We start from the raw sequence: 14,015 nt of genomic DNA on the forward strand, positions 1-14,015 counted from the left end.
ATGCAGCTTGTCGAAGCCCGCATAACGGTAAACTACGGAACAACGCAAGCTTCATTCAGCAGATGTGGCGTTCGGACCTTCCAGCTAGCTATTTGTCACACTGCCAGTCATGTGGAACGATGAGCGAAACGAGAACAAGGTAAAAACGGCAGTCAACGTTTCGACAAGTGGACTGTCAACTGGGCCTTGAAAAAGACAAATCCACTTGTCGAAACGTTGGATCCCGCTTTTACCTTGTTCTCGTTTTGCTAACCGTCTTGAATTTACATCTCCCGCCTTCCCCGTGTTTTCCCTGACAGTCATGTAACACACTCATGCAACCCTGATTGTTTTGGCCAAGCCTCCTGCTTGCTGCTGTGCCAAGCCTTTCTTTTCACTGACATACTTCGAGTTTTTGATTGCAACGATGTGTTTCCGCTGGCGGAACAGTGTTCCGGTGAACACTACCATTGAACACTGTCTTCTTGTTTCGTGGAAGCTTAGAATCGCGGAATAATCAAATCAATGTTGTTCTAGCCACACACATTTAGGGAATGCAGAGGCTCGAAAAAAAGAAAGAGAAAAAGTGAGTCTATCCTCTTGAGGAACATCGAGCTGCAATTTGTGTGGCAGATAGTGAATTCAGGGAATCGGGGACCGTATTCACGAAATGTTCTTACGCTAGTAAAGCTCGTAAGAACAAAAATAATCGAATACGGACAGCCAATATATTCTTAGCGACGGCTGCCGAGCAATCAAAAAAGTTCTCAAAAACAAAAGTCTTTGTGAATAAGGCCCCAGACTACTACATTTTCACACACGCCTACAATAATAAAACATATGCGTCCACAATAAAATGATACCGTGTTCCTATGTATACATTTGCAGTAATAAGCCCATCTCTTATGTACACTAAATATCGTGTGACATATGTACCGTATTTTTTTCGCGCATGAAAAGCAACATTACCTCTCGCCACAGTCACAATTCTAGTTTGCCAGAATTCCCAGAATAAGAAGAATAAGACAAAGCTTGCTAATCAGATAGCGATGCTACTTTTCGAGAGCGCCACTGGACAAAAACTGAGGTGTACGTTATTTCAGTGGGTTGCTGTATAGTTACGTTATATTAACCCACGTGGTTACGAGGAAGCCAACAGACTCACCAGGAATGTGCGGAACAGAGAAACTAATTCTGCCATGCCAAATTTAAGGTTATATATTCGCAACGTTTTAAGACAATTAAGTATTTCTCACTTCACTATGGACAAGTTGTTCAATAGGGAAGCTATCCTTACGGTATAGAACTGATCACGTTTAAGTAATTCCTGCAAAACTGAAAGCAAGGCAGTAGCCGAAATTTCATGCCTCAATCTCTGCACATGAACTAGTTTATGACAGGACAGAATAGTGGCATCTTTGGGACGTTGCGAAGGGACGTGCACAACGTAATTTTTAGAAGTCTTGATGGAACAAGGTCGTAACAGTGCGTTTTGAGGACAGGACGCAGAAAGAATACACACAGGACTGTCGCCGACGACTGCCCGGCGAATGTCCCGCGTGCATTCTTTCTGCGTCCTGTCCACAAAACGCGCCGTTATACAACATTGTTCAATCAAGCCAGCAACCAACTATCCCATCTAAGTCTGTTAATCACTTTGGGAAGTCGCGATGCGAAGAGGCGTGCGTCTGATAACGCAGGCCACCACTCACCCGGCGCAGTCCATCTCGCACACCTCCCGGTCGACCAGTTGCGTCTTGCAGTTGAACATGAACGCCTTGTCGCGCATGATGAAGTTGCGCGTCCGCGTCCTCACGCCCTGTCCGCAAGTCACGCTGCAAGGCCCGAAGCTGGACCACTCGGTGACGGCACACTCGGCTGTGCACCGTGACAATAGAAAAAAAAAAAACAAAGAAATGAGAGCGTGCACGCGTGTTCGCTGATTGGCTGTCTGGGTGGCCCCTGTAGGGCTCATCCTTATCGCACCACAAACTGTGCCCCGTACACGTCTACACCGAGAAGATGCGCAACGCACTGGACCGAGGATACAGCTATAGCTCTGGTACTCACAAACGTGCACTTCTTCCTCGACATCCTAATGATGATGATGATTATAGTGGTAACGATACCAACGTGCTAGCGCGCGGATACCATGGATTGGCAAGTGTTCCTGCGGGCATGCATGCCTGTGAGCCCGAGGCACGGTCACAGGCACTATTCCTGTCAGTCACAGCCATAGTGCCTGTGAGGCATAGAAGTTTCGAGTAAATTTACTATAGGGTGCTGCGATGGTTCAGCTAACCGTGACAATTATGGTTAGGACATGGGTTCGCCTGATCTTCGTGTTCGTGGCTTCGGACGTTCTTGCGGCTTTGTAATTTTTTGCTTTATCTGTCGTTATGGGTTCCAATATCGAAGCAATCCTATCTTCCTAAACCCGAAAGGCAACGATGTGCCACGAACACGCGTAATCTATGCGAACTGTGGCTTTTATAACGCAAATATTTTGTCAAAAATAAATCAGTTTTCAAAGTCACAAAGCCGTTTGAAGCCAGAAGGACTAAGTTTAGACAAACCCACGTACTATAACCATCATTCTCACGCTGGCCGAACTGCCAAGCTTCCTGATCCCGTGGACAATGGCGCCAGAGTTCTATCTAGTGATTTGTCTAGGAAACTCTACGCGCGCAGGAGCGTATACAGAAACGCCGGCTGATTCATGCTGTCACGCAGCGCGATCTGGCGGTGGCAGCATGCGAACATGCGCGACGGTAAAAGTAGCCGGCAGCAGATACACGGAAGCAGCGTGCCTGTAGCCCAGTGATGGCCGACACGTATCGAGCTTGTGGCTTCATCTAAAATGTGCAAGTCACCGCGGGTTTGTCAGGCACTGATTGTCAGCGGCGATTGGCCATATTGGTCGCCTGGTAACCAAACCGAAGAACGCCGCCTCCGATAAGCGACTGACTAAATATTAGGCCCTGCAGTATCGAGCATGCTGTGAGGTGAGAAACTGTTATGGAGAGGTCACGGCATACGCGCGCAGCTATGATGACCACAGGCTGCGATCCACTCGTAGTGCTTCTGCCTGCGCAAATATGGACCGCAAGTGTGCCTCCTTGCCGGCCAATTGGGCCGCATTCATAGGTTTTCCTTCGTTGACATACTGTCTAATAACATTAGCATCATTGACAAACTGTCTAATAACATTAGCATCATTAGTATAGTGTATATTAACATTAACATAATTAGTACGCTGTTTATTAACATGCTAATAACATCAGCATCATCACAATTGGCCATGGCATTTGCTCCTAACCTTTTTGTGAATACTGTCCCCGAATGCTATAGTATAGCTCTTTCGCAAGCGCAGTGCGAAAAACAAAACCAAAGATATCTCACATAACAGTGACAAGTTGCCCGGTCATTCTGTCAGGTCCCACAGGAGTAATGATAACACTTGACTCAAACACATTCAGAAAAGCTGACGGGATATCGTCATGCTAATCGCTGAACCCTCGTTCGGCCGCGTACAATGTTACAAAAGTGTCAAGGAAAAGCCCTAATCTCAAGGTTATTGAGGGGATCAGAGTATGGAGTATTGAGGGGATCATAAGATGAGCAAGAAAAATACGGTACTCGTAAACGGTATAGAGAAAGGGTGGGGACAAAAAAAGAAAAGAAAGGCGGATTCTTTTACAATTTGCTACTTGCTCGCAATTACGATATTACCACATATCCGGGCATGCTCGCCGACGTATATAGGCTTTGCGATGAATAGCGCGAAGCGTTCGCTGTACACACCCCGTCTTTCTCCGCCGTAAGCGCAAAATTTATGCGCGAGAATTAATCAACTCGAGGGAAAGAGATCAGGTACCCTGCAATCCACGTCAGCTAAGAAGCAAACAAAAATCAGACTAATGATATTCGTCGCAGTGCATAGGGAGGGACGTTCTGGATGGCGCTACATGGGAGCTTGAACGCAAGCAATTATCCGGGGGATTACGGCAGGGATTAAGGGACGTGTTGGCGCACCTGAGGCGGCAGCTGTGTTCCCCCCTAATCCCGTCTTTGTTGCGGTAGCCTAGAGACAACTCGCCGGCCCCCCGTGTATAATATAACGCGGGTCCCAACTTTCGGTGATTGAGGAACGCTGTAAGCTGAGCCTAAGCCAAGTGTCCCATCTATTCGTTTGTTCGTTTCGTATGTCGTTAGGTTAGTGAATGTGGGAAAGAGATGGCAGACATATTACATTGTTTCTTTTTTCTTCTATCTCGTAATTGGGTCGAAATGGGTGACAATCGTTCGTCCCGTTCCATTATAGACCTGTTTAAATCTGTGGTATACATTCTTTGCGCAGTAGGAAAGAAAGGGAGAACTTAAGCGTTTGCCTGCTATTGCCTGCTGTTAATGATCAAACAGTGACGCTTGTTAGCACTGCTATTTGTTTGGTAGTATGACTTTTTAATTTCGATGAAACTGCTGGTAAAAGGGTTGATCAGGGGAAGACGCGAAGCCATGTGAACGTATTAAAGCAATGAGGTAGGTTACATAACACGTGCGGTGTACTTAAACGAATAAATAATACAAATAAAGGACCATAAAACACATAACCATCATGTTGCCTTGAGGTTGAGAGATAAAGTCGCCATAGGCATCGCCAAAGGCATCACCAACGGTTTTTGAGCCGTACTGTTCACAACCGTTACAGAGGAGTGCTTTACTGTCGGAATGCTCTCATGTCGTGTTTGATTATCACCGTTTGATCACTGCACAATTCTGCGCAAGCGGATTATCCGGTGACACCATGATTGCCAACATTTGGTATTTCATACGAATAAACGATTCGAAGAACTTGAGCCTCCAAACGCACAATTATATCAGAACATGTGCTTGAAGAATCCGTACGCCGAATATTCTTGGAGAAAACTTAATCCGTGTTTCCCATACTAACGACCAGGCTAAATATACCGATGTCGGCTGTGATGTGGTCAAGTCTGCGTGGTTGCTTAGTTCTTTCGGGCAGGTTATCTCAGAACCTTGGAATGCCTTGCTACATACACGCAAGCGTATACTTAGCAAACACTAATTCAGTCAGCTGTCTAGGTTTTTTTTATTTAGCTTTCTGGCGTGGAATATGGACCTACGGTAACATTATCCCCCCCCTTCCTCCCCCATTAAATAAATGTATATAGATCGATACACGTAAGTTTACTTTTCAAGTGTTTCCATTCAAGAAACTTTTTTGAAACCCTTCTTTAAACGTCCGCTACACACACTGATTTTTTTTTCCCTACAAAGAGTTGACCGATGAACACCAGCTCAATTCGAGCTCTACGTCATTCATGATGTGAACATTGCTCAGTTTATTTCCAAAGTTTTCAGAAAAAAAATACGCAGGACAGAACTCAGTAATGCAGAAATAAAAAAAGGGGTCAGAAATTTGTTGTGTTTTCTTACCGGATATATTTTCCGAGGTCGCTTGAAAGAACACAAATAGAGGAAGGTCAACACCATAATGCACACTTTACAAAGAAAACAACACTTATAACGCTTCTGTACTCCATATTGCGATTCAATGGAGAAGAATAGATCGATATGATTGATGCGGCGCTCAGTATTCCAGTGGTTCATAATAGGGCCGACGTTAGCGCGACTTGTTCTTTATTTCTTCCCCCGCAGTTGTTGGGTTTTCATTTTTTGGGTTCTTCAGGCCAAACACCTAGCTAGCCTTTAACAGTGAAAAGCTTTTCAATGAACTAAATCGAAGTTTACCGGAATGATTTTGTTATTTTTTTATTCTTCGAGCACACTTCTCGTTGTTGGACGGAATCACCACAGCAGCAAGCATGGCGCAATCGCATTCTCTGTACGCTGTAGCCGAGGCCGGAAATGGGAGGAAACTTATACTGGGGTCACGTGCGAGCCGTGGTCACTACTTTCTGTCCCAAAACTGCTCTTACCTCGCTTCGAGATGCGAGTCAGTTAGACGCTGCACATTACTGGAATATATTCCTTATAAACGGGGAGATCATCACCTAAAACACTCAACGGAGTATAACTGGCACATTATTCCTCCAGAATTCCAACTGTGCTCATTTCGCACCCTGCGAAAGGCTTGATGAATACTTAGTGCACTACAGCGCGCACAAATGACTAAGGGGGCAGGCAAGTTAACAAGCAAGCTGTAACATAGCACACTAAAATGAATTACGCTCTTAAAAGTGAATAAAGGTGCAAATCTGTCTATAACTGACACTCTTACAGCCAAAAATGTGCAACAGGGTTACTTATAAAATGAGTTACACCCTTATTCACCTTTAAGGGTGCAATTTAATTTGCACTGTCGCGGAGAAAATAAAGGGCGGGTAATTATCTGTTCATCTTTGAATTGTTAGCCAAGAGCTCAACTCCGCCGTACATGTCCCTTTGACGTCATGGATCACAAGGTATTTTCTCGTGCCTCTTTTCCCAGGGGCTATGCACTGATGTCATCAAAGCCGCTATATTGTTGCACAACCAGCACGGCGCAAAGCTGAGCTTAGGCTCCATGCGCTTGTCTCCAGCAGCACCGTGAAGCTGTGAATAAAACAAAAGTGGCCATACGGTGACGTCACGTGCATACTCCCTGTTATTTCCTTGGCATCACTGTTGGCTTCGTGTGCTTTGTTATAAAAAAAGTCATTCGATTGCCTGTTCTCGCCTAAGCGTGACTTTGATTAGTCATCAAACCCATCTTGACCAACTTTTTTAAAGCGCAGCGAAAGGGCGAGACCTAGGGAAACGACAGCACAAGGCGCCTATACTTGTTGCACAATATTTTATGCGAAGCATATTACTAGAGCTCAACCCAGCTCCTCAGGCGCGGCGGTGTCGCCTTCAATACCACGTGACACCGTGACGTCACAGCCCCGTTTAGAAACGGGGCTCCAACTCGCGGCGTCGCGGCGGTATATAAGCAGCTGCGCTTGCCTTTGCTAGACACTCACGAGGTGAGATGCCTCCTGAAGACAGAGCTGCTCGTTGGAATGAGAAGCGAAGGTTGCGGCGTGCTACAGAGACTGTTTCTAGGTGGCTTTGCTACGGCGCAGCGACTACGCGCCCCGCATCGGACGCGGTGAGCGTCGAGCAACGCAGCGTTCGGCGCGACAACGAAATGTGTGCCTGAGCAAGCGCCGCACGCCTGAGCCGACGCCGACGACACCGGCTTTTCTGCGACACGAGCTCCTTAACGCTGTCGCGTTAAAATAAAGGCTAGTATGCTTCGCATCCTGGGCTTAACCTTAGCTAAGCCACAGCCAGTTTTTTTGTGGAACCGTAACAATATTTACGAGTCAAGGGACGCTTTCCGTGGCCGCATAGCAGGTGAAGCCTATTGCGCGCGGCAAGCGCTGATATCACTCACGCCTCAGGTCGATGGGAGAGGGCGTCTCCAGCGGCGCTGGCGTGTTGGGCTCGACGTCTTCGTCGCACGACTTCTCGTAGATACGCTGCCTCGTGACCGTCAATCGGGCCACGGGCTTCATCGGGGCCCCGGTGGGGTCGTAGAAAGGCGAGTCCGGGTGGTGCGGGTGGCTCGACGAGATCTTCTGGATCCGCTGCTGGGGGGATGTGGCTTCGCGCTGACCCTGGAAGGCGCATGGGTATGCAGTCGAGGAGCGTTATCGTGTCGAATCGGACGAGCAAGAACTGTGCGCGAATTATCTACCGCCGCCGACTTTGATTGTACTTGGTAAAGGAAAGGTATGTTCGACTGTGATGGATTGTATACACAATAGTTCAGCCTGACCTGTCAGCTTCTCTCGCGCAATAAATCTCTCTCTCTCTCGCTCTCTCTCTCTCTGTGTGTGTGTAGAGCTGACGATGCAGTAGGGCTTTGTGTTGGGCCTATGGGTATAAGCGAGCTTGGACAGCATCTTATCGCCAGCATCTGCACATCGCAACAATTTATTTATTTATTATACGTAATTTCGGCCCATCGTCACTGCAGAAAGGAGCGGTAAGAAGGCAAGAAATGTGCACAAAACAAATTAAAATTTGTGTTTTTTTTTAGGAGATAGCGCAGTATATGTTGTGCGCGCAGCTCTATACCTCCTGCTCCTAACATCAACTAGGAATACATAACGCTGTCTTGCAGCTTCGCAATTGACCTGGTGTGCTGCATAAGCTTAAATGCCGCGAGAGTATTCCCCTGTAATGGCCTGCTGCATAAGCTTAAAAGCCGCGAGAGTATTCCCATGTAAAGGCCTGCTGCATAAGCTTAAATGCCGCGAGAGTATTCCCATGTAAAGGCCAAACTACATCTGCGCCTTCCGGCACGCGAAAGCTCGAGCCCGCGCGCCTTGCGTTTGCCGCGCCTCGCGAGCAATGGCGGATTCAACCTACAAGACGCGCGCCAGCGCGCGCCCACTTCGCTCACTGCCTTTGCGTTAGTAGACACCGTTTCGTATTTTTGTGCGGCAGCCAGAACACCCATATTTGTCAGGAGAAGTTGTCTGTGCTCGCGTCGCGCTTCGACGCGTGCGATCTGTCCCGCACCATCTGCGCGTGCGTAGTAGGGGCGCGGGCCCGAGCTTTCCCGCGTCGGCAAGCGTATACGTGTAGTTTGGCCTTAAGAGTGTAATGAGGATAAGGCTCGACTTGGGATGGTTAGACTGGCTTGGGACTTCGTATGAAAGTGATCCCGTTACAAGTGGTCTCCCGAATTACCGAATCTGTCATTTGGGTCATGTTACGATTTAATGCTGCATTAGAAGGCATAAATCCAGCTCACTTTAGGTAGAATCCAGTTTAACTGACAGTTCCACAAACAGTTCAACAAAACAGTTCAACTGGCAGTCAACCCGGGTATTATTAGTATTTCGAACTGTCGCTCATTGTATCGTTGGTGCTTGAGCCACTACTGCCAATGATACTACTACAGCTACCACCATAGAGCTACATCTGTCACCACGACTACAATAACAACTACTATAGTACCACCAGTATTGTTATACAGCCAGTTAGATATCTAAATTAATGAATTTCTTGTTTTTCTGTCGTTCCCTGCCATCTGTTTAACCTCCTTATCGCGCACTCTTGCAGGGCAGCAAACCAGAAATTACCGTGTGTTTATCCAACTCCACCTAAATATCACAGGACCTGTGCGATCTGCTTTATGACGTCATGCAACTAGGGCCAAAATTTCCATTGCCAGGCCAGGCGTGACGAAATAGGTGACGTCAAAAACACCACGGCTTACCCGACAGCATTCTCAGTAGATTCTATGGCAATCGGCCCTAGTAGCATGGCGTCACAAAGCAGAGTCGACAGACCTCGTGCCATGTAAGTGATTTTGATTTACCTCACTTCTTATTTTATTTCTCTCTCTCTTCAACTTCTATTATAATGGCGGTGGCGACTATGACCGCAATACTAAGCATCAACACTGCTGACTTTCACTTGTTAGCATTCTCGCAACTATATCATTGCTAACAGTGCTACACTAAACAGTCACAAGAGAGCGCGGCGACCGCTGAGTTCGGTTAAGTAGGGTAACTTCCGGTAACGAGATATGCAACGATACTCGCGCCTGCAGATAGCACTGCAGCGCCACCTATACTCACAATGACGTATGTGACGCCCTCGCTGGTCCCTGCGTCCCATGGGTAGAGGTTCATGGTCTTCTCGGTGATCCAGGAGCAGTTCTTGAGGCATAGCTCGAGCGAGCTGACGCCCACGATCCAGTCCGGGCTTGGGCCCAGCATGGAGAGTACGGACATCACGTGGTGCTTCCTGTCCACGCGGAACACGGCGAACGTCTTCCCGTTCACGTTGGGGTACCACAGACCACGGGCCTTGACGATGGTCCGGATCTTGCCCGACTGCGTGACGTCATGAAGTGAAGGAACGAGGCAGATTAAAGCGTGCAAAAGACACTTGGCTCGAATGATTAGTTGGTTGATTACGTTGTTGGAAATGTTGGGAATAAATACACATGTCGCTGGTTTCAGCGACGTTGAATTGTTATATGAGTGAATGATAATAGTTAAGTGAACTCTTGTAACTATTTAGCAGGTCACTGGAAGAAACGCGAGCCAGTGTGCCCTGTGCGTGTGCATGTGTGTGTTCCTTCTTCGTCCACCGTCGTTTTAGCGTCTTCACTTCAGATCATGAGAGCCAGTCACCCGCAGTTTAAAAAAAGCGGCACAGAAGTTCAAATATAGCACATTCCACATTGCCAGAAACAGTTACAGAGGAAAATCTTCTAGTGTTTACAGATACATTCACGGGTACTTCAGGGACAGTCACTTTCAAGAAGTCTTGCGATACTACACGAAGAATCCATATATATGCCAACTAGCACAATACTTTATGCAGTCGAGTTCCTCTACAACGAAATGACCTGCATAACGAATGATTTTGGAGGTCCCAAGCCCTTCGTTATAAAGGCGTTCGACTGTATATTTATTTTTTGCTTAGTATTCTGTAAATATTACATTATTAAACAGCCAAGCGAAAGGAAGTAGGCGTCACTAAACATACGACTAACACACGACGAGAAATACTTCTTTGTTTTTTATCCCGTTGAAGAAACAAAGACAAAGCAATAACGCTATCGCGAATGCGCTTAGGGTGAGACTATAAAGAAGCCTCCCTCGTCCCGGCTGCGCCTCACCTCGGCCTTGAGCTCCGACTCGAGCTTCTTGGTGGCACCGTGCTCGGCGACGCTCTTGACTCCCTCCGAGGCGAATCCCTCGTACTCCCACATCTTGAAGTCAGCCGCGTGCGAGGCACCGATTATGTCCGAAAAATGGGTCAGCCACTCGTCTGTAAGGACGCGAGGGGAACAGGTGAGAGAGAGAGAGAGAAGGAGAGATACAACACACGCCAGGAGTGACAGCCCATAGCTCCCCCTCCCATCGCTGGCGAGGTGGTGGCTTCGTTATTAATGACGCGCACGTGGCCCGGAGACAGACCGAGGGATACAGGCGCAGACATCGACGCACTCACAGAGCGCATTTGCGAAACCATGTCGCTCTCCTGCGCAGCTCATTAAACACGGCGTGACGGATGGTTTTTAGAGCATCGTCCCCCTTTCTTCCCCTGCACCCTCCCTCGAACCCTTTGACGAAACCTCGAATAGCTCGAGAAGGAGGGGAAGTGGAGACGGGCGGGGGGAGGGAGGCGGAGGAGGGAGAGGGGTGGAAGCATTTCGAACCTGGCGTGTGTGCTCCCGGGAGCAACGCGGGGATGGCACGGTGTTTTCCCTACCGGCTCGCACGCAATGACCGCTCCCGTTACTGGATAGATAACTATGGGCTCCAGGCGGCGCTGCCAGCCTAGGGACTGCATCTGGCGTCAGTATATTACGCTCGCCGCCCGTGGACTGCTGCGGCAGAGTAGGGAGTAGGGTGCAACGGCGGGCCGGATCGAGCTTTCGCAATTAAACCCGATTGCCAGCGAACTTTCGCGGCCAGAATGTGAGAAAATATAACAGCGCACGTAGGCTGGCCCGCGCGAATGAGACGCGGTTCAATGGGGAACACAACACTTCGCCGTCCCGATAGTGGTGCTTTGATCTGTTCTTATTGTGGCTGCAGTAAGAAAGCTTTTTAGGAAATTAAGGAACATACCGACAAATCAGCGAATGAATTGGGAATACGGAAAGGACTGCTGCGGGAATACTATAGGTGGAGCGAGTTTATTGAAAGTTAAGAGTTGGCATCTAATTTGAGAGCGGCACGAAGATACGAAGGAAATCCGTACGAGGTCCATTAGTAGAGAGCTTCGCCGTTGTAGAAAAGTTTGTAAGAAAGATTACTCGAAAATTTACATACACTTATATTTTCTTGTATTTCAATCTTATGGCCCTCTGATGCACGATGCCACAAGACAGCTTCGTACATAAAGAACTAGGCTACCTCGAGTGCACTATACTTGTCGGCAGTACATTTGTGTCAGTGGAGCGTAAATTCTATAACTTGCCGCAATCATATGTTGGCGCACCTACCGTGTATGTCACGATATGTGTTCTAAATTTCTTAAAAGGGGAAGCTGAGATAATTAAATGGGTTCCTCGTGATTAAGTTTGCTCCAGATGAACACATTACAAACTAATTCAATGTAGTAATTACTCAAGCAACTATACAAGTTCAATTAACTTTCTGAACAAAAAGAGGTCGTGCAGTTGACCCCATTGGAAGACCTGAACTGTGCCATCCGAGCTCACACCCGTTTCCAGAAATGAAAAAAAAAAGTTTAGCCTGTAATTTTTACACATATTCTTTTTCGGCCAATTTCAAGCAGGAAAAAGGACGCTCGCTTAATGATGGCCCGACGGTGAGGCCAAGCTATCACGTAGGTGAATGTCTACAAAGGGGGTGACAGTTTCGCTCTTTGGCTGTCCACTTCGCCTTTTCTGTGTCAAACTAGCCGGAATTATTTACGAAACAATTACCAACTTTTTTAATTTCTGGAAACAGTTATGAGCTCCTCCGATGGCACGCTTCAAGTTTTCCAGCGCGACAGCTCTTTTGTTTAGAATGCTAATTAATCTAGTTTGTATGCTTACTACATCGCATAATTCTCGAATGTGCGCGTGCGCGGTAAAAGTAATTCAGTGGAAATCGTTTAGTTATTTCAGCGTCTCTAACATTAGGAAATTCAGAACGAACTTCGTGAGGAACATGATTCACTCTAGTAAATAACGGGTACGGCTTTCTGGATATATATATATATAACAAAAGAAATCATTTTGCAAGAAAAAAAAAGAACGAGAGAAAATCTGTAGGTGTTCGGACTGTCAAAAATAACTCATGTTGGAGTTCATATGACCTATTCCTACTTTAAGGTTGGTGCCAGTCCCCCCTCCCTTGCTCTTTTGATAGAGTTCGGATAGATGAAACAGTGGGCCTCGTCAAGGCCCGTGCACTTACTGTCCGGGAATCCCTTGGGGTGCGTGTATCTCGACCAGAGTCCCTCGAAGGTCATCTCGTACTTGGCTTCGTCGCAGGCGCAACATTCGTCAAGCACTTCTGGTTGCTCGTCGTCGTTCTGCTGCTCTGTGCAGAGGCCCCGCGAAACAGACAGGGGTCCCCTTTCACTCTGGCCGTCCGTTGACAGCTCACTACGTACATATTCAACCTCATCCTTCGCCAAAAGTTTCCAAGCCATTCTATATATACGAATGACTTCTGCCGCAATCCGTCGTCTGTGACGTGATACCATCATTTCACGTCACGAGGATCTCGTGATCCTTTAACGTCTCAAGATGTTACGTGATGTCATGCTATCTGCGATGATGACATATGCCATCACGACTTGGACACCCCAGGTTTGAGGAGCAATTTCCGAGCCTTTGGAGCGAGTTATTAAGCTGCGAGGAGCAATCTCAAAGGCTTTGAAGCGAGGTTTTAAGCTGTGCGGAGCAATCTCCCAGGATTCGGGGCAAGTTATTAAGCTGTGTAGAGCAATCATCGAGGTTTCGAAGCAAGCTGTGAGGCCCAATCCTGAGAAGCAAACTGACCAATCTTGATGGCTATGGAGCCACGAAAGTTCGATAAGGACAATTTTGCGGGTGCCGATCGCAGGCCCGGTCCTGAAGACTCCAAAACTTTTTGGCAAAGCAGGTTCTCGCACGTACACACTGCGCCAGTATGAAAGGGACCTAAGCTGCATTAAAATGTTCCTGAAACTTGCTTTCTCGTTCTCCTTGAAAAACAGAGTTGCTTCAGTTTCAAACGAGTATTTAACGCTGGAAGATGTGTTAAGCCGCAGCGCAATGTCCCTTCTTCGCGCTTTATGTTTAACAATATTCAACGATATTAAGTCACGCTGACTGTGCCTGCACTTCATGTCATTATGCCAATATTACGCAGTCAGGATAATGGTGTACCCGGCAACTGGTGTCAAAGCTTGCGAGACGTCAAGCTGATTGGCAGACTTCTTCGCATGACTAATGTTTGCCGAAGCCAGCTGAAACTTCGGGAGCTATACCAGGTGAAGCTTATCCCCTCACTTCTCTGTCATAAATGAACTTCAAAATACTCTAAAGA

At 47.3% G+C, this 14,015-nt stretch overlaps 1 protein-coding gene across 3 annotated transcripts in view; it reads right to left on the bottom strand.

Moving 5' to 3' along the window:
• The window catches only part of LOC139050482 (spondin-1-like), a 231,909-nt gene that overhangs the window by 19,823 nt on the left and 198,071 nt on the right, over positions 1-14,015 (bottom strand). For all 3 annotated transcript variants that reach the window (XM_070526918.1, XM_070526916.1, XM_070526917.1), the window contains 5 exons: positions 12,897-13,022; positions 10,637-10,788; positions 9,585-9,842; positions 7,385-7,607; positions 1,692-1,857 (listed from right to left, as the gene is read on the bottom strand). In XM_070526918.1, the coding sequence (XP_070383019.1) occupies positions 1,692-1,857; positions 7,385-7,607; positions 9,585-9,842; positions 10,637-10,788; positions 12,897-13,022 (925 nt within the window). The remainder of the gene's footprint in view (positions 1-1,691; positions 1,858-7,384; positions 7,608-9,584; positions 9,843-10,636; positions 10,789-12,896; positions 13,023-14,015) is intronic.

Source organism: Dermacentor albipictus, chromosome 10 (assembly GCF_038994185.2).
Source record: "Dermacentor albipictus isolate Rhodes 1998 colony chromosome 10, USDA_Dalb.pri_finalv2, whole genome shotgun sequence".
Classification (NCBI taxonomy): Eukaryota; Metazoa; Arthropoda; class Arachnida; order Ixodida; family Ixodidae; genus Dermacentor; species Dermacentor albipictus.